The sequence below is a fragment of the Malaya genurostris genome, chromosome 2 (genome assembly GCF_030247185.1).
Source record: "Malaya genurostris strain Urasoe2022 chromosome 2, Malgen_1.1, whole genome shotgun sequence".
Classification (NCBI taxonomy): domain Eukaryota; kingdom Metazoa; phylum Arthropoda; class Insecta; order Diptera; family Culicidae; genus Malaya; species Malaya genurostris.
This window is the reverse complement of record NC_080571.1, coordinates 180,795,658-180,821,663: the sequence shown is the minus strand read 5'-3', so window position 1 is coordinate 180,821,663 and position 26,006 is coordinate 180,795,658. Positions and strand designations below refer to the sequence as shown.

The 26,006-nt window shown below is 35.2% G+C and overlaps 1 protein-coding gene across 4 annotated transcripts in view; it reads left to right on the top strand.

Annotated features, from left to right (window-relative positions):
* LOC131432575 (cartilage oligomeric matrix protein) overlaps nt 1-26,006 on the top strand; it is a 1,247,904-nt gene that overhangs the window by 737,504 nt on the left and 484,394 nt on the right. For all 4 annotated transcript variants that reach the window (XM_058598920.1, XM_058598918.1, XM_058598921.1 and 1 more), the window contains exon 12: nt 8,636-8,997. In XM_058598920.1, the coding sequence (XP_058454903.1) occupies nt 8,636-8,997 (362 nt within the window). The remainder of the gene's footprint in view (nt 1-8,635; nt 8,998-26,006) is intronic.

Sequence of the window (26,006 nt, the reverse complement as noted above, 5' to 3'; positions counted from 1 at the left end):
GGGCTCGTTTGAAAGCTACTGTCGGGCCATTGATCATGTTCGAAGATCAAATGGTTGTGACTTTTGGTTCCAGATATATGATGGTATAAGTGACGCAACCGACAAAACACATTGATTTTTACCGCTCTTATATATATATGGGTGCCAAAATTTTAGGATCACCTCTATTTTCGTTAAGTTCTAGTGCTCAAAAGTTTAAGCACCTCGAAAAAAGCCTTCATGCAAAATTTGACCTAAATCGGACATGCGTAAGGGGTGCTGACCGGTGGTAAAGGTTTGACAATTTTCGACCTTGAAAAAGCACCATAGGGGGGAGTACATGAAATTTCCAAAATCGAAATTTTTTTTGATGCCGAAACTCTTAAAACTGCATGAAACATCGAAATTTAGTGTTATCCCGAAAAAAAATTTTTTTGAAAAAATCAACTTTCTGGGACTTAGAAAAATTTTCATATTTTTTCTAAGTCCCAAAAAGTCGACTTTTTCAAAAAATTTTTTCGAGATGACACTAAATCTCGACGTTTCATGCAATTCTAAGCCTTTTGGCATCAAAAAATTTTTTTCGATTTCGAAAATTTCATGTACTCCCCCCTATGGTGATTTTTCAAGATATATGAAAATTCCACTAAGTGTATCCAAATTTATTTAATAAAAGTATGAAACATATTTTCATGAGACTGTTATGAAAGAAGAGAAAGGCATTATCACACCACTAGGTGGATTAAGGAGGGTTTTTTAGATTAGCATCACTGTTCTCATACAAATAGGCAACGCAAATGTCAAGCACTAGTTTGGAAAAATGATGCTGACTGTGTGACATAAACACTGAAGCATGCTTTTGTGAACTACTCGAATCAATCTGAATCAATTGGCGTCTAAAATTATTTTATAAATGTATGAAACATATTTTCATGAGACTGTTATGAAAGAAGAGAAAGGCATTATCACACCACTAGGTGGATTAAGAAGGGTTTTGCCTTTCTCTATAGAAAGGTATTAGAATTGCTGGAAAAACCGACTTTCGAACGGAGCCTCGGAGACCCATAGTGTTATATACCATTCGACTCAGCTCGACGAGATCGGAAAATGTCTGTGTGTGTGTGTGTATGTGTATGTGCACTTTTCGAAGATATTTGAACGCGCTCAATTTTCTCAGAGATGGCTCAACCGATTTTAACAAACTTGGACTCGTTTGAAAGCTACTGTCGGACCGTTGATCAAGTTCGAAGATCAAATGGTTGTGACTTTTGGTTCCGGAGATATGATTGTATAAGTGACGTAACCGACAAAAAGCGTTGTATTTGAACGCGCTTAATTTTCTCAGAGATGGCTGATCCGATTTTAACAAACTTGGACTCGTTTGAAAGCTACTGTCGGACCGTTGATCAAGTTCGAAGATGAAATGGTTGTGACTTTTGGTTCCAGATATATGATGGTATAAGTGACGTAACCGACAAAACACGTTGATTTTTACCGCTCTTGTATATATAAGGGTGCCAAAATTTTGGGATCAACTCTATTTTCGTAAAGTTCTAGTGCTCAAAAGTTTAAGCACCTCGAAAAAAGCCTTCATGCAAAATTTGACCTAAATCGGACATGCTTAAGGGGTGCTGCCCGGTGGTAAAGGTTTGACAATTATCGATCTTGAAAAAGCACCATAGGGGGGAGTACATGAAATTTCCAAAATCGAAAATTTTTTTTGATGCCAAAACTCTTAAAACTGCATAAAACATCGAAATTTAGTGTCATCTCAAAAAAAAGTTTTTTTGAAAAAATCAACTTTCTGGGACTTAGAAAAATTTTCATATTTTTTCTAAGTCCCAAAAAGTCGACTTTTTCAAAAAATTTTTTCGAGATGACACTAAATCTCGACGTTTCATGCAATTCTAAGCCTTTTGGCATCAAAAAATTTTTTTCGATTTCGAAAATTTCATGTACTCCCCCCTATGGTGATTTTTCAAGATATATGAAAATTCCACTAAGTGTATCCAAATTTATTTAATAAAAGTATGAAACATATTTTCATGAGACTGTTATGAAAGAAGAGAAAGGCATTATCACACCACTAGGTGGATTAAGGAGGGTTTTTTAGATTAGCATCACTGTTCTCATACAAATAGGCAACGCAAATGTCAAGCACTAGTTTGGAAAAATGATGCTGACTGTGTGACATAAACACTGAAGCATGCTTTTGTGAACTACTCGAATCAATCTGAATCAAGTGGCGTCTAAAATTATTTTATAAATGTATGAAACATATTTTCATGAGACTGTTATGAAAGAAGAGAAAGGCATTATCACACCACTAGGTGGATTAAGAAGGGTTTTGCCTTTCTCTATAGAAAGGTATTAGAATTGCTGGAAAAACCGACTTTCGAACGGAGCCTCGGAGACCCATAGTGTTATATACCATTCGACTCAGCTCGACGAGATCGGAAAATGTCTGTGTGTGTGTGTGTATGTGTATGTGCACTTTTCGAAGATATTTGAACGCGCTCAATTTTCTCAGAGATGGCTCAACCGATTTTAACAAACTTGGACTCGTTTGAAAGCTACTGTCGGACCGTTGATCAAGTTCGAAGATCAAATGGTTGTGACTTTTGGTTCCGGAGATATGATTGTATAAGTGACGTAACCGACAAAAAGCGTTGTATTTGAACGCGCTTAATTTTCTCAGAGATGGCTGATCCGATTTTAACAAACTTGGACTCGTTTGAAAGCTACTGTCGGACCGTTGATCAAGTTCGAAGATCAAATGGTTGTGACTTTTGGTTACAGATATATGATGGTATAAGTGACGTAACCGACAAAACACGTTGATTTTTACCGCTCTTGTATATATAAGGGTGCCAAAATTTTGGGATCAACTCTATTTTCGTAAAGTTCTAGTGCTCAAAAGTTTAAGCACCTCGAAAAAAGCCTTCATGCAAAATTTGACCTAAATCGGACATGCTTAAGGGGTGCTGCCCGGTGGTAAAGGTTTGACAATTATCGATCTTGAAAAAGCACCATAGGGGGGAGTACATGAAATTTCCAAAATCGAAAATTTTTTTTGATGCCAAAACTCTTAAAACTGCATAAAACATCGAAATTTAGTGTCATCTCAAAAAAAAATTTTTTTGAAAAAATCAACTTTCTGGGACTTAGAAAAATTTTCATATTTTTTCTAAGTCCCAAAAAGTCGATTTTTTCAAAAAATTTTTTTTTCGAGATGACACTAAATCTCGACGTTTCATGCAATTCTAAGCCTTTTGGCATCAAAATTTTTTTTTCGATTTCGAAAATTTCATGTACTCCCCCCTATGGTGATTTTTAAAGATATATGAAAATTCCACTAAGTGGACTAAGAAGGGTTTTTTAGATTAGCATCACTGTTCTCATACAAATAAGCAACGCAAATGTCAAGCACTAGTTTGAAAAAATGATGCTGACTGTGTGACATAAACACTGAAGCATGCTTTTGTGAACTACTCGAATCAATCTGAATCAATTGGTGTCAAAATTAGTACCCAAAATTGTTTAATAAAAGTATGAAACATATTTTCATGAGACTGTTATGAAAGAAGAGAAAGGCATTATCACACCACTAGGTGGATTAAGAAGGGTTTTTTAGATAAGCATCACTGTTCTCATACAAATAGGCAACGCAAATGTCAAGCACTAGTTTGGGAAAAATGATGCTGACTGTGTGACATAAACACTGAAGCATGCTTTTGTGAACTACTCGAATCAATCCGAATCAATTGGTGTCTAAAATTATTTAATAAATGTATGAAACATATTTTCATGAGACTGTTATGAAAGAAGAGAAAGGCATTATCACACCACTAGGTGGATTAAGAAGGGTTTTCTTAGATTATTTTAGATTAGCATCACTGTTCTCATACAAATAGGCAACGCAAATGTCAAGCACTAGTTTGGAAAAATGATGCTGACTGTGTGACATAAACACTGAAGCATGCTTTTGTGAACTACTCGAATCAATCTGAATCAATTGGCGTCTAAAATTATTTTATAAATGTATGAAACATATTTTCATGAGACTGTTATGAAAGAAGAGAAAGGCATTATCACACCACTAGGTGGAGTAAGAAGGGTTTTTTTAGATTAGCATAACTGTTCTCATACAAATAGGCAACGCAAATGTCAAGCACTAGTTTGGAAAAATGATGCTGACTGTGTGACATAAACACTGAAGCATGCTTTTGTGAACTACTCGAATCAATCTGAATCAATTGGCGTCTAAAATTATTTAATAAATGTATGAAACATATTTTCATGAGACTGTTATGAAAGAAGAGAAAGGCATTATCACACCACTAGGTGGATTAAGAAGGGTTTTTTATTTTAGATTAGCATCACTGTTCTCATACAAATATGCAACGCAAATGTCAAGCACTAGTTTGGAAAATGATGCTGACTGTGTAACGTAAACACTTAAGCATGCTTTTGTGGACTACTCGAATCAATCTGAATCTATTGGTGTCAAAATTAGTATCCAAATTTATTTAATATAAGTATGAAACATATTTTCATGTGACTGTTATGAAAGAAGAGAAAGGCATTGTCACACTACTAGGTGGATTGAGAAGGGTTTTTCGTTTCGAATTGACGAGGCTCCAAAACTTTTTAGGATTCCGCCGTAGATCAAACGTAAGAAGATATGGTGAATCCAGGTTAACGTGGGGTTAAAAAAATATACCCAAATATTTGAAACAGTCCACTTTTTCGATAACATAATGTTAAAATTTAGGATGACGATAGATTGGTATTATTTTTCTTATAGACCGGAAAATCATATATTTAGTTTTTGGGGTTGTCCATAGAAGACATCACGCCGTAAGCGGGAGGGTGGTGTTTCACAAAACGTGACCTTTTGTGACAGGGTCAAGGGGGCGGGTTGTTGGATTGTGACGTCCAATATTTCCAATGAGCGCATTTTTGAAATACCTAATTATGTCAAAAAAGCTCTCTATATTTTGTTGTCTCATTCACACAATTTAAAAAGGCCACCCTACACACTTCGTAACTTTATATTACTTGATTTAAGCTTTCCACAAAGTATATGTATGTGCCTTTTGGTCTGCGACCCTGCTTCCTATTAGTAGTGCATATAAAAGTTTAAATGTTAAATAACTTTTTAAGGAAAAGGCCAAACCATACTCAATCTTCAACGAAAATGTGTAATTTTACGTTTTTAGTAATTGTCTCGAACATAGTAGACATTGAAAATAATTGCGAAAGAAGTTATGTACAAAAAATTGATTTTAAATGGTTTCAAACGAAAATGCTTCATATATCCGAAACTTTTTGCGTTAGACCTATAGCTCCTTCGGCAAAGTTTTTTCTCGTTAGAAGTTCTAAAACTTTGTAGAAGACATCGTTTTTCTATCTCTTAAGGGAAAAAAGTTGTTGAAATGAACTTTTATCGTAGTAGGCTTTGCACATTTTTTATTGTGATTAAATTACGAGGTATATTTTTGTGAATTAGTTCTCCAAAGGAACTATGTGTATCGGATCAACGGTTTAACGGCTAGAGAATTAAGTTCACGTTTTTGTCGATTCAAACCACTGTGCAAAGGTGTCACGAGTTTCCCTCTTTAATGCTCGTTCACCCCAAACATTTTAGAAAACTTGAATTTTGAGTAATTTATAATGAATAAAATAATTAAAATTCGATCATATTTTCAATGGTACTATTTAAAAAATCTTTTTTTAAATCACCTAGTGGTGTAATGATACCTTTCTCATATTACTTATATTTTCAAAAATATTACCAGAAGATTTTTTTTAATCTTGAATAAAATAAGAAATTTTCTTGGGATGTGAACTAACATAACCTTTTCAAGTTGTAAACAGTTATGTCCAGTGAATAAGAATTTTTCTTTATTTTGCATCGTCACATTAAATGATTAAACACTCTTTACTTTATAGTACTGGAACGGGAAATCGCACCCGGATGAAATTAAACAGCATCCTATGAGACTATAGGAACTTTTATTTGAGCCTGTATGTGGGAATCGATCAAATCATCTCTGAGAAAACTGAGTGAGTCTTTTGACTTTTTGACCACTATTCCCTGTACTTCTGGAACTAGGAACTTCGAACCAGTATAGCCGAAGTCGGTTCGTTTAGTAAGTAACTAATATAGGCTTGAATCAGCCTCAGATTTAAACCAAATCTAGAAGAATTTTACCCTTCGTCGCTCTACATGACGGTGTGAAATTCAATAGCGACCTATGGGACTACGAGATTTTTTATTTTATGAGTGATATTATTTGACACATACTCATACACATACAGAAACACAGCCACATACATTGCTCAGCTCGATGAACTTTGTCGAATGATATAGAACTTAACCCTTCAGGCCAATTTCCATAAGTCAATTTTTCAAGTGATTGTATAAACTTTCTAAATGAGAAAGGCAATAAGTGTACTTTTATTAAAAGGCACCGTTTTCATGGAGCTTGTAATAACACTAACAAATAAGTACAAATTCATATAAAAAAATTAGAAATTTAGACATTTTTAACTTGAAAAATATAAATTTTAATATGGCAACCCTGCACGCTATACAAAACTGAACAAAGCACTCTGCGAATAGAGAAAAGCCGCACTACCGTCGCGTACTAGTTTTGCATCGTCATTTTGAATTTGAATGTTTTGACACTCATCGCCCTATAGTTTCGGAACCGGAAGTCGGATGAGGATGAAATTGCACAGTTTATTTAAAGACAATTAGAGCTTTCATTTGATTTGTAAAAATCGGCTTAACCTTTTATGTGTGGCTTAGTTTGTGAAAATCGGTTAAGAAAATTGTTTGCGCATTTTTTCATAAACTTGTATATATTTCCTTATAATTCCGGTGCCTGAAGTCAGATCCAAATGAAATTCAGGAGAATTGTATGAGGCTATAAGACCTTTCATTTGAATCTAAGTTTGTGAAAATAGGTACACAGAAACGTGAGAGACGTGAGTGACTTTTTCCTTTTTTTGGTGCATATCACCCTGTAATTCCGGAACCGGCAGTTGGATCAAAATGAAACTCAGGAACATTGTATAGGACCTTAAGACCTTTCATTTAAATCTGAGTTCGTGAAAATCGATTCAGCCATCTCTGAGAAAATTGAGTGATATTATTTGTCACATTCACACTTACATACATACACACATACACAGACAGACATTTTGTAATCTACACTAACTGAGTCGAATGGTACATGACACTCGTTCCTCCGGGCCTTGGTTGCAAAGTTTTCACAGCGATTGCATAGCCTTTCTATATGAGAAAGGCAAAACTATGTTGCTATGTTTAGTACAACAACACATATTGAAAATTAAATTCTACCGATTCTTGCACATAGTAAATTTTGATAAGACTCCCGTTAGTTAAGTAAAACGTATTTATTACATAATAGGATTTGTTTTTTTTTTCATACTAAAGAAGGTAGATCGTATCTTTTATGATTATTAGAATCCCTGCCGAGAAAACTATTTCGTACCTATATCGCAAGCTATGATCGCATTATGCGTTCTGTTATATGTTATTATTAAATAGCAGAGCATATTGCAAATATGGCCTATGAGTGCAAAAGTGGTGGCGGTATACATGCAATTTCGGAAAATCAAAAGCTAGAAGCGATGTAGTAAGGCATTTAATGTGATTCAATTTATCAGCTTCAGTGATTTTCTTTTGCAATGTTTGCGATCATCAGTATATTTTTTCGAGAGTGTATTCAAACGTCTATGCGATTATAACCATATATCCTCCTAATAAGCAAAAAATAACGAAGAGTTTTTATGAATCGAGGTTCGAACCTGAAACTTGTGGATTGAGTTTTTCTACTCTCATCCATTTCTAAGCCGTTGTTAAACCCGATTCTAGAAGAATACATTCTTCTTTTATCGTAGAAATGACTGAGTCACATCGCATATCTAAGCATATGCAAGATCTTACAGCGCGAAATAAGCCATTACGTTTTGTGATGTAAACTATCATTCACATTCGCACATATGTGTTAACAGTATATCGTACAGAGAAGGTTTAAAGAATTTCTTATTACGAGGAAGTTCGTATTATTTCACGAACAAGTCTGTTGTTTACATTAAAACTCCAAAACATATCCGGATCTCTTTCCCTCCCTATTAACACATCTCATACCCCGTGATGCTCGTGTAGGTACAGTTATATCTGCGGTCTCTAGAAACAAGGAGTATCGGACTAGCATTCCTTCCTCTTCCTCAGTAGCACAGCCTTTTTTCGTAGCCGGCGTCGTTATTGATCATTCAATGAAAAGTTAGGAGTGAGTGAGTATATACAGTCCTAATGTTTTGCTTCTCCTAAGCTTCATTTTTTTGGTTCATTGTTCATTTCTTCTCATTCGGTCAATCACGAAGTGCAACTACGGACGATCTACTTCAGCTGGATTGACTTGAGTCATGCGCACCTCCTCACTGTTTGATATTCAATAATTTACAGTATATTTGGTATCCCTATATAAATCTTATTAATTATATGAAAGCATAGTAGAAGGCGAAGGTAGAGTGATCGCGATAATAATCATTTGTGCTAGAATCAAACCAAATCCATCGCCAGTAAATTTATTTAATTTTTTATATGTTGCAATTTCAGTGCGATTTGATTGAACCATGTGACGTACGAGTTCGGTGTACGAATTTAGCTCCCGGATTTAAATGCGAACCTTGTCCTACTGGATATACAGGACTTCATAGTGGAGGTCTGTATGCTGCCACTTTCGAGTACGCTTTACAAAGACAAAAATGCATTGATATCGACGAATGTGTCGAAGGTTTCGGAAGATGCGGCTTAAATTCTGTTTGCACTAATACAGACGGATCATACGAATGTCAATGTAGTCGAGGATTCCTCAAAAACTCAACGCATGGATGTTCCTCGGTGGAGAGAATGTGCTTGGATGGGACAGTTTGTGATGATAACGCTGTATGCAAACACACAGGAAGTAATATGTACAAGTAAGTGCCCAAGAAGTAATTTACGAAGGATTCGCCTTATATTCCAAAAAATCAGCCGATCAAAAATAACATGTTCAGGGTCGGAAGTGTCAACCATTCGATTTCCGAGCTTCATCAAAAATTCAATAGTAGCTTACAAACAAGCCTGAACTTGTAGAAATCTTCTAAGTCAAAAAGTGGGCGGTAATAATACTACGCGTTTTGTCGGTTTCGTCCCTTATAGCTTTATATCATTATATACCAACTAGAAGTGATAGCGCAGAGGCAGTCATTTGATCTCGATCAATGGGAACAGCAGCTTTTGGACGAGTCTAAGCTAGTTGCAGTCGGTTCCACCATGTTTTAGAAAACTAATGGTTAAAAAGAGCCATTTGATATTCGAACTTGATCAATGATTCAATAATAGCTATCATGCTAGCTTTGAATTGTTAAAATCGTGCTGTTCCATTTTATCTCCGGATCCAGAACTTACAGCCACTTGATCTTCGAACCTGATCAATGGCTCAAAGTTGCTTCTTAACGAGCCTAAACTTGTTAAAACCAAGTACGCTATCGCTGAGAAAATTGAAAGATAAAAAACAACGTGTTTTGTCGGTTACGTCACTTGTACCGGTATAAATTTGGAACCGGAAGTGGTAGTCATTTGATCTTGGTCAATGGCAAAGTAGTTGGTTTCAAACGTCCCTAGGTAAATTGGAATCGGTTCAGACATCTCTGAGATCACAGAACGTTAAAAAATATACTGTGTTTTGTCGGTTTCATCGATTATACATCTATATCTCCGGAACCAAAAGTGACAGGTAAAAGATCCATTATTAAATAGTAACAGGTAAACGTGATCCATTATTAAATAGTAACCTTCAAACGAGCCTAAGCTTGTTAAAATAGACATCTCAGAGAAAATCGAGCGATTAAAAATCTCAAATCGACATTTTCCGATATCGTCCAGCTGGGTCGAATAGTTTGGGATCCATTCGAAAGCCGGATTTTCAGGCAATTATATTGCCCTTCTTCAGAGAAAGGCAAAACGGAAAAATTTTAAATGAACTCTTGGCTTACAGAAAGTTTAGACAATTAAGGTTGCTTGTTGAATTTTTCGGTGAGGGTTGAACCACTGTTCTTAACGTGTTTTGTTCAGCATAACGTTTCGGCTTACTATGCTTCAGCCATCGTCGGACGCCTGCAACATATATTTTTCGTCATTAACTACATACATTTTATAATTCAAATACAAATTAACATCAAATAACAGTCACAAGAAAAGCAAACAATCGATTTACATTCAACAAAAATTTAACAATCTTCAATCACTCCATTCTATCATTCGTTCACTCACCGCCGACGGCTGGATTTTTTAAAATAACTAATTATTGACATGAGTTAAAATTAAATTATTAAGATTTAAATTGGGTGTTCAGCCACAAATAGTGACTTTTCAGCCCTATCATATACATGATTTGGTTATTACCATGAAGACATAATTTACTTCCGCAATTCTGTGATTTTTGTGTAATGGGGAAACGGACTTACATACTAACTTACAACTAATACAGAGAGCGAATCGACTCAATTGAAGATTGCATCGATGTTTGTCGGAATTTGCTTATAATATTATGTGACATTATATTTGTGAGTCTGTGTAACTCATTTGTACTAAACCAGGGAGGACACTTCAAAATCATTTTCAGAACTTTATTCCGAATTCTTTGAAGCGTTTTCTTCCTGGTGGAACAACAACTTGACCAAATTCTTACTGCATAAAGCATGGCTGGTCTGAAATTTTTTTATAAATTAATAATATGTTTTTTTAATAGAGCTTAGAATTTTTGTTTATAAGAGGAGATAAACATTTAATATATTTAATACACTTTGCCTGGATTCCTTCAATGTGATCCTTGAAAGTGAGTTTTTTGTCATACGTTAAACCTAAGTATTTTGCTTGATCAGATCATGTCAATTCCAAGCCATTCAATTTGATAATGTGATCATTGTTTGGTTTATTTGCTTTTGGTTTGGTTGGTGGCTCTTGGTTTATGAGGATAGATAAATAATTGCGTTTTTGCTGCATTTGGTTTAATTTTCCATTTTGACAGATAATCACTGAAAATATTTAAACTTCTTTGTAGGCGACTGCAGATCACTATTAGATTTCTACCTGTGGCTAACAGACTTGTGTCGTCACAGAATAGCGATTTCTGACAACCAACGATTTGGAAGATCAGAAATGAAAATATTATACAAGATTTTAGCTACGCTCGAACCCCGTCGGAACACCTGCTCGTACGGCTAGCAATTCAGATTTACAATTCTGATAGCTAACCTGAAGAGTACGATCAGTTGAATAATGTTGAATCATTTTGATCAAATAAATAGGAAATCAGACATTTTTGCTATTAAACCTTTGTGCCAAACACTGTCGAATGCTTTTTCTATGTCTAGAAGAGCAACTCCAGTGGATAACCCAGAAGATTTATTTGCTTTTATTATGTTCGTTACTCCGACAAGTTGATGAGTAGTTGAATGTTCATGACGAAATCCAAACTGCTCTGGAACAAAATTGAATACTCATTTATATGAGACATCATTGTCAACAAGATAATTTTTTCAAAAAGCTTACTAATAGAAGAAATTAAACTAATTGGTCGATAACTTGATGTTCAAATTGAACTGCTTATTGCAAACTTAAACAGTTCATTTTGAACCGGTAAGCAGACGTAAAGTTAATGCTATTTACAAATCACTTATATATTTTCTTACCGAAGTATCACGTATTTCCTGACGTTCCGAACGAAAATGTTGTTATCGGCTTATTCTGGCCGACACAGGTATGGTCATTTAGGGGTTAGCCTATGTTTGTGCTTAGGGCACATAACCGTTTTTACTGCTCTTTTCGTTTCGTCTAAGACTCGTCAGTGCAGAGCAGTTTAAATTGAACTGCTTATTGCAAACTTAAACAGTTCAATTTGAAACGCTAAGCAGACGTAAAGTTAATGCTATTTGCAAAACACTTATTTCTTGGTACCGAAGTACCACGTCGTTCCTGACGTACCTAACTTTACTATGTTTTCCATAGCAGGATCACGAGAACGTTGATATTGTCGTCGACGAACATTCTTCAACCGAATGAGCATTTGAAGATTGTCATCGATGATAGGAGAATTTAATTTAGTTTGAGCTTTGGGAACTGAAAGATTTCTAGCTTCGATAATGTAATGATTCAAATTATCTATTGCTGTGTTGATGTCCGCAGAAATTTCTAAAATAATTTCACTATCCACATTATTTTCAATGTGAAATCTGTATTCAAACCAATTGGCTCTATGGTAGTTGAATATAGAACTAATTTCATTAATTATAGCTTCGTTGGAAAGTCTAAATGTTACAGGTCTGTTGGAACCACATCAATTGTAGACGGGATAACGAACTGTAAAGTAAGCAGCACTGGACATGCTTTGTATTTAAGTTCCCTATTACGAAAAATTGTGGTCGATATCTTGTGAGTTTTTGCCCATCGCATTTAAAGAAATTTAATTGTTCACCGGTGCATTGGAATGGCACATATGCTCCAGCGATGAAATAAATCCCATGAATGGTTTCAACTTCGATTCCCAAACTTTCAATAACTTTAGTATTGAAAGAAGGTAAAATTCGATGTTTAATTTGCCGTTGGACAAAAATGGCAACTCCACCACCCATTCCAGTAAACCTGTCAAATCGATGAACCACATAATGGGGATTGCTTTTCAGTTTGACATTTGGTTTAAGAAATGTTTCTGTAACAACGGCAATATGAATTTTGTGAACTTTGAGAAAATTATAAAATTCATCTTTACTCGATCGAGCATTCCAATTTAAAATTTCAAATAATTATTTAACATCACTGTTAAATTTTAAATTCGTTGTAATAATATTTGCAAAATGAAATCAAACTTGAAAGGCTGAAAAAGTGATGAAGTCGAATTCATTCGAATGATCATTTGAAAAAGTTGATGTTATAGGTAGATCATTTTATTTTCAGTTATATCGCCTAAATCGACTTAGTTAGCGAATGACATTAAAGGAATATTGGTAGGTCTACCTGTTACGCTAGTGTAACTGCCATTAAAAGAAGATGACGTAGCCAATCTACCTATTAGTAAATTGTTTTCGTTAGACGAACTGAAAGGCGTTTCTGCTTTTTGTATGTTTCAATTAGAAGAATTAAGTGATAGTTGTCTACCTGGTCTACCTGGTCTACCGAACGAGCGTTCAAATTTTTTTCCCTGACAGGACATTTCGAATACTTGGATTTATGATTTCCATCACAATTAGAACATGACAATTTATCAGTGGTTTCATTCATTGGACAGACGTCTTTCGAATGCGATTTACCACAATTAAAACACCATATGTCCATAAGACAGTTTTTGGTACCATGGCCGAAGTCGAACGACGACATTGCGTTAAGTTTGCAATACCATTATGCCGTTTATAATGTTCCCAATGAATTTTAATGTGGAAAATGAAACGTACTTTCTCTAAAATTTTCAAATTGTTTACATCACATCGATTGAAGTGTATTAGGTAAAGTTCATGGGAAAATAAAAAGCGTGGTTTAGAAGTACCATTCGTTCTTGTTTTCATAAGTATTACTTGGCAAGGGGCAAAACCAAGCAATTCTTTTAGTTCATTTTTAATTCCATCAGTACTTTGATCATTTGATAAGCCTTTCAATACAGCTTTTACAGTCTGATTTTATATCATATGAATAAATTTTTTGAAGTTTCTCGGACAAATATCGGATGAGACGTTCGTAATCTTCCAATCCATTAACCAAGACTCGACGCTCCCCTCTTCGTCCGATTTGAAATAAGACTTCTACTTCCACGAGAAAAGTAGAAAGCATAGTACTCAGGAAATTCTTTGAAGTCGGAAATCATCACCGTCACTGGAATCATAATTTGTTGTTTCTTCCCAGAACGACAAGCGTCCATTTTGGGAATTTTTTTCTATGTCGCTACAATCAGATTCAGGAAGAATCTCGTAAATATTGTTAGACGGCATAGAATCAACGAAAGGGAAATCCGTCCGTTGTCTTTGATTTTTACATTCAGATTTTATAAGATCGTTAATGTTATAAGAAAATTTTTGAATAACGGATTGTCATATCTTCGTATTGAATTATTTCAGCCTTAGGCTTGTGGCCTTTTCGATTGGACGCAGGCATTTTTGAAATGAATGAAATTTGAAATTAAATTATTTAGGTTAAATTAGTCTTCGAATAGACTCCTAGTTTGGTTGAGTCTTGATAAAGACTGATTTTGTACTAGTCTTAATAAAGACTGATTAGTTCGAAGAATAATTCTTTGGATGGCTAGCCTTAAAAAAGGCTGATTAATTTCTTAGTTTTGACTGATTATATTAGAATATAACTTTTTGAATAGCCTTGAGAAAGGCTGACTAATTGTTAGTTTTCAAAAAGAATGTTAGTGACTCAGGTATCCTTGAAAGAGACTGAAGCTTTGAATCAACAAAACTCTAGGTAGCCAGAAAAAAATTCCAGGAGCCAAGAGCTATTTGCGTGCGGTGCGAACGACTGTTAAATCCCGACGTTGAGGGCTGGGTTATCGTTAGCTTCTGAGCGCCTATCATCCTTACTATTCCAATACTGTCGGAACTTAGCCACCAGACCATTTTTACGTAGTGCAGAAAGTTCCACACTGTCTCTGAAGATTGACTGTTCTCTCCTCGCCGAGTATTTTTATGTGAAACATTACTGCTGTTACTCTGCTCTTCTGGTTCTCGATTCGTTCCAGTATTTGGGTGCTAGCAAAGTCGAAGATGTGTCCTTCTTGTTGCATATGTTGAGATAACCCAGTTCTTGCATCTTTTTTCCTCGTATCGTTCTTGTGTTCCGCTACTTTCGTCTCAAGCTTTCTTCCCCTTTGTCCGATGTAAACTTTGCCATCGTCTACTCCGCATGGGATCGTGTACACTACGTTCGTCTGTTTCCCTGGTGGGATTGGGTCTTTTAGCTTAGTGAAAATTTGATTCTTGATTTTATCCCTCGGTTTAGATGCAAGTTTTTTGCTGTGCTTTTTAGAAATTCTTTCCAATTTTTCACTTAGTACAGGGATGTACGGTAATGCAACATACGACTGCACTAGATCTTTCTTTTTCCTCCTGCAGGCTGTTCTAGTATTTCTTTCAGTATTTTGCAAACAAACCATTTAGGGTAATGGTTTATTCGTAAAATTTTCTTGGCTGTTCTTAAGGCTGATGGATGGTTCTTACAGTCGGACAGTTTAATTGTGCGAAAAAAGACTTTCGGGTTTGAAATCCGGATATCTCTCATAAGACTGTTTGAGTAACCATATTCGTTCGATGTGATCGTTGTTGCGGAACAACATCATATCGAGGAATTTGCATTTTCCATCTTCTTCATTTGCAAAAGAAAACTGAAGTTTACTATGGAAACTATTAAACGACTCTACGATGTCCTGAATGTGTTCCTTTTTTCCCACACAGAAGCAGTCATCCACGTATCGTCGATAGACATTCATTCTTGTTTCCACCATTTTCTTCACATGCCTGTAGTCTAATGGCTCATACAACTGTTCCATTAGGTTAAAAAATAACTCTTTGTTTCGTCCCGGGTTGGTGGTTCAATGCATAAGGCACTAGTCTTACAAACCAGTTGTCGTATGTTCGAGCCCCGACCTGGAAGGATTCGTAATATCACTAGAATCGTAGCACCAGTCATGCAATGGTTCTGTACACTCTGAATTGGCTGCGAAGTCTGTTGAAACAGAAGGTCAAATTCAACTACAGTAATGTAATACCTAGACTTTGCTTTTTTGTTTCCATCAGCGTTCGTTTGGCGTCATCAACCATTACGCTCATTATTCTTAATTTTTGCTTGAATAAAACTCGTTCAAGCTCATGATAGGATCGATCGTTATTGAGCTCAATGTGAACCTGTTGGAATAACTTTGCACTTTCTACAATGCAGCAAAAACTTTATGCGATTGTTGGCTTTTGCCAGTTTTATCGATGTCTTTTGAAACTGTAACATCAGCTTTCTTCCATGGTGCCATATTTACTGGTGATTTCTTTGGAACTAAAAACTTTAAGAACAGTGTTTCAACTCTAACCGACAAAAATCAACAAGCAACCATAATTGAACAAAGTTGCGGTGACCAGAACAAATAAAGAGAAAGTGCAAACGTCGGATCTAAAATCAAAAACAATAGCATACTGTGAAACGGGAAGACCTTTCATTTGCAATTAGTACGATCGAAGCCATCTCTAAGAACTGCGATTCTTTGTTCACATGTACAGATACACACATGCCAAAAGCAATGATTCCAATTGTATTCTTCTCGACTATTATCATTTACTGAAAAAAAAATCTTATTTATATTCATAAGATTTGTCATTACATTCTATTCCATCCTACAAATAATAGAAGTAAAATGGAAACTTTTAATATTTATTTAAAATGTACGTGAAATCTAAATCAGCTCAACCATAATGAATTTGATATTAATAATAATCGATAAATATCCAATACATCTTTAAACCAATTATGTAATCATCCTGTTTATTGATGACCTAACAAAATTCCATTTCTCACATTGGTCCCCTATATTCACTTCTGCAAACTTTAAATCTTCTTATTACTTCGTCTTGTGTCATCGGGTTGAATTCCGTTCGATGGAAAGCAAACTTGTTTTTAAATTGTTTAGAAAGAATCTTATTTTGGGTATGAATAGAGATAACAGCAAATCATGTCTTTCAGTGTAAGTAAATTAAAGCAGAACACGTACCAAGTTAAATATTCAATTTAAGAAATGCTTGTAATAGTTTTCAGTGTTACTTCATAAATATAGCATAACAACTTTAAACTCCTTAAAATCCTAATAAAATCATTATGAGATTAATACTTCTGTCTAGTAAACATTTTTCATAAGATTTATGGAGCAAAGTGAATCATCAAACCTATGTCAAATCTATTTCTGAATGATTTCAAATTTAAGAAGGTTTTAAATTCAGCTTATTATGAACATAATCCGTTTTATGCAAATTTCGTGATGAATAAACTGTTACGTTGATAGAATTTTTCTGAAATATGTGTGTCCCATGCCGTTTCTGATGGTTACATACTAATAATATCTTAGATTTATTTGCTATTTTGAGACTCAATGTTAATAGTTTATGCGCTCTTATTTTTATCGTGAGTATGCGGGTGAAAAGGAATTATGTCTGAACACCTTGAAATTTATGCGGCAAAAGTCGGTAAGATTTACAAACAAAATTAAGTGATTCATAACCTTTTTGGTAGAAATCAAGGTCGTTGCATAAAAATAGTTCTAGTGCTCCGAAAATTAGTTCTGAAAGCCTTTCATATTATCATATATATATATATATATATATATATATATATATATATATATATATATATATATATATATATATATATATATATATATATATATATATATATATATATATATATATATATATATATATATATATATATATATATATATATATATATATATATATATTATTATATATATATATATATATATATATATATATATATATATATATAAGTTATAATTCGGGTGGTCAGAGTATGAAAAAAATATAAACTTTATTTAACACAATAAAAAGATTTACAATTGCACAAGACGACTTCTTCACTAGAACTGACTAAACTGGCTCATTCCAAATGGTTTTGTTTGTCGATCCTGTTGTGTCAGCATTCCTCATCCGGTTGGTTACTGATAGCTTGATTGGTTTGTTGGGTCATCGATTTGTCCGTGGTGTACGTGGTATCTTCTGTCAGCGTGTCGGTTATGAATATTGGCTGGTCAGCTGTTTTTGTAGTGTGGTCGCGATATCGAGTTAGGGTACTGGATGGATTTTCCGTAACGTCTCCCTCCTTAAGCATCAAGCGTCCTCGGTTGATTTTTCAAAAGTTCAAATCTCGGTATCGGGATGACTCGTGGTTTTTTACTTTCGGTTTTATTTCCGGTTGTTGTGATTATTATCTCAGTTGCTGTATCACTTGCCTTTGTTGTTGTAGGTGATTTCGGCAACCCATCGATTTGGAGTTTCGTTCGGTATGACTTCCTTCTACAGAGATAAATGGATAAACAAAGAAATGTTAGTGTTAGGAAGCAGAATCCTCCTAGTGTCGCTTCTTTCTGTGTTCGGTGTAATGAAAGCTGGATTTCGCTGACTTCTTCCAAGTTTTGTATCCTTGTCAAAAGGTTATCTTCAGCTTTGGTTGTTTCTGACTTCGTTTGAAAGCTTTTGCTGTATATTGGTATGAGATAGTTGTCTTTGTGTATTAGTTCTGGCTTCCCGTAGAAAGTTAGATTGTGTATTTTCACTGTACAGTTTTCAATTTCTATTAGTGTTGCTTCGGTTATTGCTTTGGGTTTACCACATGAGTCTGATACTTCGATTTTGCTATTGGTATCTATTAAGATGATGCCTTCAAAGATTTCTATGATTTTCGGGAGTTCTTTCGCTCGTGTAACTGAACATTTTGGTGTTTGATGAACAAGAAGATTAAGGATGCATTCGTCTTCAAGTGGAAGGTGATTACTGCAAATATCGCATTTTGTTGTTTGTATGTAGACTTGGTTTCTGTGTTTCGCTACCAGTTGAATGTGCGTGTTGATGCGGGTCCCGTTGATATTGAGTGTGTGGAGTTCCAGCAAATCGTAGAATTTCTCGTCCAGTATAGGGATTTTTATAAGTATAGCTATTTGGTTTCTACTGATTCCTATACTAGCTGTGCAAAAACGAAAAATTTCATCTGTGTAATTTATTTTGATATCTTGATCTTTTAGCTTTTTAAAAATAAAATCCTTTTCTTCTAATGAAAGTATGTTTCTGTTAATAAGGTTTAGTTTGGAGAATTCTACTTGATCTTCTATGTCATTTATCAGTTGGATTATCTCTTCTGTTTTCCAAATAAGGTTTATAAATTCTAAATCTGCTTTAATGCCTTGTGATGAATTGAATTCTCTGAATAATTTTGTATTAATCTTTTTCAAAATTGCTGTAATATTGTTTATTTTGTTCTGAAAAATTTCATTGATTGTGATCTGTTTCATCTGATTATTAGCGAGTTTGTTTTCCTGCTCGTTTAATATACCTAAATTTTGCTGAATCATATTCAAGTCGTTATTGTCTGGATTTCCTGAAATATATTTTATTGCTGTTCCTAAAGCATCGACTAAACCTCGTTTCTGTCTTCTTGGCATAAGGCTGTATAGTTTATCTTTGGCTAGTTGTATTTTGGATTCGAGTGTGTTTTCTAAATGGTCACTAATTTTTACTGCTTTCGCTATTTTCTCGATATAATTGATGTTGTATTCTAGTGTTTCCAGATCAATTTTGTGTATTATCCTATTGTATCCTATTTTGATTCTGACTGTCTCGATTTTCGTTGCTAGTAGTCCATTAGTGTTTGTTATCTCTTTATATATGGTGGCGTTTATCATGCTGAGTGAGATTATTCTGCAAGTAGAAGGACATTTTAGATGTTTACTCATTTTAGACGATTTTTGTGGATTTTAATGTCATTATTGTCTTCAAAGGTAAGTTCATTGTCTTGTTTAACTTTTACGATTTTATACAGATTCTTATCTTTTGTTAGTCTTTGTGCTATTTTAATATATTTTTCTTCGCCTGGGTCTAATGTTTTAGGTGGTTGTTTGTGTGCGTTGTTATCCTCGTACTTTGTTCTTCGTTCATCGAGTTCATTTTTAACCTTTGATTGAAGTTTATGAAAATTTTTTGTTATTTCTAAAGTATTTGTTGTATTTAAAGTGTTAAATATTAAATCGCGCGGTTCAGCCTTAGTAGCTTCATGGAAAGTGTTATTGTAGATATCTATCGCGACGTTAACGTGTTCTTTGAGAGAGAGGTCGTTGAATTGTTGTTTCGTTGATCTAAATATTTCGATAAGTGTGGAATGGAATCTTTCAACTGTACCGTTCGCGTTAGAATTGCTGGCGAAATGTATTTCGATTCCTAGATCATTTAAGAATCCGATAAAGTCGATTGATCTGAATGATGGTTCTTGGTCACTGACTATAGTATTTGGTCTTCCAAACTGACGTATGTGCTCAGTTATAGCATTTTTCATATCTATTATTGTTCTTGATTGAAGGTGAATTGCATTTGCAAATTTGGAAAAGGAATCTACTATAGTTAGCCACTTTTGACCTTTCAGGAAAAAGACGTCAATGTGGACTCTATCGAACGGTGTCTCGCCGAAAGTGCTTTTTCTAATTAATTTTGGCGGTTTCCTGTCATATTTTGCTTTTTTGCAAATATCACAGGCACCTATGAAAATTTTGAGCTTTCTTTCGATCTGTGGAAAAAAATATTTTACTAATATTTGGTGCTTGTTCTCCTTTGTGCCTCTATGCCCGTAGTTGTGGACTTCTCTGATGATTTCGTCTTGTTGAGTTTTCATTCTTACGTCTTCTAGGAGTATTTCTGAAATGAGAATCTTGTAGGTTCTGTTAGTGGAGAAATATTTTTTGTAGGTTTCCTGGGCCTGTTGAATTAGTGAAATTGGCATTCTCATGCAGTTTGTTCCTTTTACATGAAGAAAATTCTTGAAAATGTTGATCATGTCGTTTTCTGTAAACTCATGTTTTGATATTATGTGCCGGTGGTATTTTGGAAAAACTTGTTCATACGATGTTATGTCTTTGTTACCTAATTTTAAAATGATTTGATTCCTGAAAAGGTTAATTGGTTTTTCAGTACAGGGTATGAAATAATCATCACTAGTGTCTGCTGAGTGAACTGTTTCTAGATCATCGCATTCACTTGAGGATGGTTCTACTTCTATACTTCTTAGGGAATTAGCGTTTAGAGTCTGATTTTCTGGAACTATGTTGATTCTCGAGAGAGCGTCTGCTACGACGTTTTGCCTGCCGGGTTTGTATACAATCTCATAGTCGAACTCTCCTAGGTTAAGCTTCCATCGAACGATTTTACTGTTCGTGTTGGTTAAGGAATATGTAAGGGGTTGATGGTCTGTAACTAACTTAAATTTTCTTCCGTAAAGATATGGTCGGAAATGCTTTACCGCCCACACGATTGCCAGTAATTCTTTTTCGGTGGTACAGTAATTTTCTTCTGTTTTATTTAATGTCCGTGAGGCGTATGCTATTGGTCTATCTTTTCCTATTGTCCCTTGCGAGAGAACAGCTCCAATCGCATAGTCGCTCGCGTCTGTTGTTAAAATGAATTCCTTACTAAAGTCGGGATATGTTAGTACGGGATCCATGGTTAGTATCTTTTTGCATTTATGAAAACAGTCGTCGATTTCAGGTGTAATTTTGAATTCTATGTCTTTTCTTAGTAATTTTGTCATTGGTTTTACCACCTTCGCGAAGTCTTTTATGAACCTCCGGTAGTAACCTAGCGTGCCCAGAAATTGTCTGACTTCTTTTTCACATTTTGGCATCGGCCAGTCTCTAATTATTTTAATTTTATCCGCGTTAGGCTTCACTCCGTCTTCTGACACCGTGTGTCCTAAAAATTGGACTTCCTTTCTGAAGAACTCACATTTATCCAGTTGTATCTTCAGACCGGCGTCTTTCAACTTTTTCATTACTCGTATCAAGTCTTTTTGATGCTCTTGCAGTGAGCTAGAGAAAATGATTATGTCGTCCATATAGACGAAACAACACACTCCTATTAGTTCTCGCAAAATGCAATCCATTACTCGCTGAAATGTGGCAGGTGCGTTTTTCAGGCCGAAGGGCATTCTGGTAAATTCGTATTTTCCAGAATTCACGGAAAACGCTGTTTTTTCGGTATCTGCCTCGGCTAGTTGTATCTGGTGAAATCCTGATACTAAGTCGATTGTTGAAAAATATTGAGCTCTACCCAATTTGTCGAGTATGTCTGTTATATCCGGAATCGGATATTTGTCATTTACTGTTTTTTCGTTGAGTTTTCGGTAATCGATCACTAAACGAAATTTTTTTGTCGTGAATACGACTTACTTTACTATGGGGAACCTTTTCAAAATTTACCCTCTGAGAGAGTGATAAGTTTTTGATCGTGAATATCTCTTGTTGTATCTAACGAATCAACATAATTTTTGCTACATGCCATCGGAAATATCATCACAAATTTATGATAAAATTTTCAGTTGTGTGGCATAATCTCAAATAGTTCAAAATTCTACTTTTCTGAAATGTTTGGTATAAACGAGTATCAAAGAGGATAATTCATATGGCGCGTTTGCCTTTCTCGTATTTTGAAAGCTCATAGCTCAGTGATCTGTGGAAGGATTTATATAATCTAACTACCAATAGAATCAACTTAAACGTGTATAGCATAAGCATTGAAGTATTTCAATAGTACACTATTGAAAAACCTATCTCATTTGACCCATGTCAACACCAGCCAATCAGAACGCGTTCTGAGGAAGAGAACAAAATAGCTGGTGCTGTACAACAAATCATCCGAGAAAAATGTTCCGAAAAGTGATGAATATCGCAGTGAGTTCCTCAATTTGGTCCTTCTGAATGCTAGAAACGAATCCCTACAGCGTATTGATAGTTTCTTTCAATAAATTATGCAAATCCGAAATGAAATAATCGACATTAAAATTCTATATGCGGCTATTTTTATAGCCGTTAGGACCGCCCATTAGTGAAAAAGCTACAAACGAAATCACTTAAAAGGAAATCTCTTAACAAAAATTGAATCAGTTTGGATTCTATCGCCACTGCGAGCAGATGTGTTTTGTGTCGTCTGCACAACTAGTTTCGCTTTCGACAAGAGCGATTACGTCACAGCTGCCAGTCATTAGCATTGGAAAAAAACAACGGTGGAGAGCATTGCACAATATCAGCCGTTCTAATGGCTCTAAAAGTTTTCTAAAGAACTATTAGGATTTGTTGTTTGCAAATCGTAGGGAAATATCCTCAGTTTACTGCAAATCAAGAACAGTTTGCTTAGATTTGTGCACTTTTCGCTGTGTGAAATTCACAGTAATCGAGATCAAGTGAAGCTTTCTTTGTTTTTGCGAAAAATGTGAAAAAGGGGAATGCGTGCATAATTCATACAATTGATATTCGGAAGTGTTAAGGAACATGTCAGTTGTTTTCGTATTCACGACATCCAGTTATGTCTCTGACATTACCCACCCGCCTTTTTGTCCAGATGCATCGGCTTTTTTCGGTACTATCCATACGGGAGAGGTGTATGGTGATATCGACTCTTTGATAATGCCGTCTTTTAGCATCTTCTGTACCTGTCTTTGTATCTCTCCTTCAAATATCTGAGGATATTTGTAGGATTTTGTATAAATTGGTATATTGTCCGCTGTCTTAATTTCATGTTTAATTTTATGTGTAAATGTCAATTTTTCAGATTCTGAGTGTAGTATTTCTTTATTTTGATTGATGACGGTTTTTAGCGCTTTCTTTTCTTCGTCGTTTAGATGGTCTTCCCGAAAGTTATATTTTTGGTTAATTTCTTGCTTATTTGGCTCTTGGATTACCTGAAATTTGTCTGTTTTAATTTTAATTTCATTTAAATTAATTTCCAACGGAATGTCGGAATGATTTTGTATTGCTACTATTGCTGTTCTGTTTGTGCTCCGGTAAAGCCCAGGTAATAAAGAAATTTTTCCCAAATTCATTTCGTTTTGTATCCAGAAGTCTCCGTCTTTTACTGTCTGTACTGGGACATATTGAAATTTTTGTTCGGTCAAGTTGATTTTATTCTGAGGTGGAAAACGTTTTTGCATTGTCAACTCCTTTCTTCCGATTTTTATCTTATTTTTAGCTATATCAATCTGTGCTTTGATGTCTCTTAGTGATTCGTAACCAATTAAGCCATCAAAGAACTCGTGAAATTTGAAAATGTAAAATTTAAGTTTTTTATTAATTTGGAAAATGTCGAAGGTGGTTGACTTTTCGATTTTATGCGTTCCGTGTATGTTTGTTACTTGTATCCCAGTCTCAGATTTGCAATTTTGAAGGTTAACATGCTCTGGTGAAATATAATTTTTGTTCGCTCCTGTGTCGATCAAAAACTTCATTTCCCCCTTGCTAGTAAGTATCGTAATATATGGTATAAAGTTATTGTTTATTATGTTTCCAGTCCTTTTCCTTCTATTATGTGAAAATTTAACTCGTCTCCTAAGAAAAAGTCGTCGTCATCTGAATCTAAAACTGTTTCATCTAATTGATTAGTATCATTATCTATCTCTGCTTCTCCCTCGTGTGCATTCACTTGGTTTGATCTAACCGTTCTCATGGATACGTCATCGTCAGTAGCTGGTTTTAAATGTCTGAATTTCCCTGATGGACCCGGTTTTTGTGCATTATGTGAATTGGTCGCGTTGTGAATTTGCGGTGGCTTAGATTTGTTTTGGTAGTTCGGTTTCGAACTCGAACAAGGTGTTTTATTATCAAGTTTCATTCTGTAAGCCGCGTTTGCATATTGCACCGTGATATTGTATGCCTCCTCGAGAGACTCGGGTCGGTAACTTCTCACGTGCATGGACAAGGTGTCATTTAGTCCGTCTATGAATCGGGTTACTGACATTAGGCTTATTAGGTTATTTATAGCTCTGGTTGAGTCTTTATAGTCGTCCATGACAGCTGCGGTACTCTTTATCGCTGTGTCTATGGATTTGACTTTATTATAGAACTCACTCAAAGTCTTTTTCCCTTGCCTTACGTAGAAAAGCGATTGAATGTGAGATGTCAGATCTCTTCTGTCGCCATAGGAGTTTAAAAGAGCCTCCTTGATCGATTGCCAATCTTTAGGGTTTCCGGCTGCAATTAATACTTCTTTTGCTTCTCCTGTTATTTTATTCTTCACGGCTCTAATAATTTGGTTATAATACGGTGTTCCCGTATAACTTCCGAATAACTCTAGCGTATTTTCGGTATCTTCGAGCCATGCTTGAGTTTCTTTTTTATTGCCACTGAACGTAGCTAAATTTTTTATTGGGTCGGGTGTCCGGTAATTTAAAAACGGATCATCCGCCCTTTCGCGAATTGCACTAATTTGTTGTATTAGTGCGTTTTGATTTTCTGTGAGGCTGCGGATTTGCTCCATCAGCTCATCAGCGTTAATTTCCTGTGCCATTTCTCTGTTTTTGTCAAAAGTTTTAGCACGGTTCATAAAATATTTTCTTAGTTGAAATCAAAAGAATTTTTTTTTTGTTTGAGGTCGAAGTTTACACTAAGTTTTAGCACTTTCTTGTGTTTCAAATATTCACTTTGAAACACTTGTTAGTATTATCACTGTGTTCACTTCTTGTTAATAAGTAAAAAAATTTTACTACTTACAGAAGAGTACTAATCCTCATCTGGAGTTATAGGTGTCGTCTTGGCTGGTTGGTTTGTAGGTTGTGACTGGGTCCTTCCTTCGTCCTGTGTTGCACAAGCTGTATGATATTCACTCAACAGCGGTTTTTTTTTTACCGGTAACACAAGTGTTCACTATGAACTTCACTTAAAAAGGTCTTTCGTTGCCCTTAAATTTTTCTATGAAGCTCTTATTTGCACTAAGATTACTTCACTAGTTTCACTTAAGTCTTCAACTTAATTCCACTCACTTTGCCGTCGACTGCGCCAGTTATAATTCGGGTGGTCCGAGTATGAAAAAAATATAAACTTTATTTAACACAATAAAAAGATTTACAATTGCACAAGACGACTTCTTCACTAGAACTGACTAAACTGGCTCATTCCAAATGGTTTTGTTTGTCGATCCTGTTGTGTCAGCATTCCTCATCCGGTTGGTTACTGATAGCTTGATTGGTTTGTTGGGTCATCGATTTGTCCGTGGTGTACGTGGTATCTTCTGTCCGCGTGTCGGTTATGAATATTGGCTGGTCAGCTGTTTTTGTAGTGTGGTCGCGATATCGAGTTAGGGTACTGGATGGATTTTCCGTAACGTATATATTAGTGAATGTTACGGTAGAACATCAAAATAATGAACATCTAATT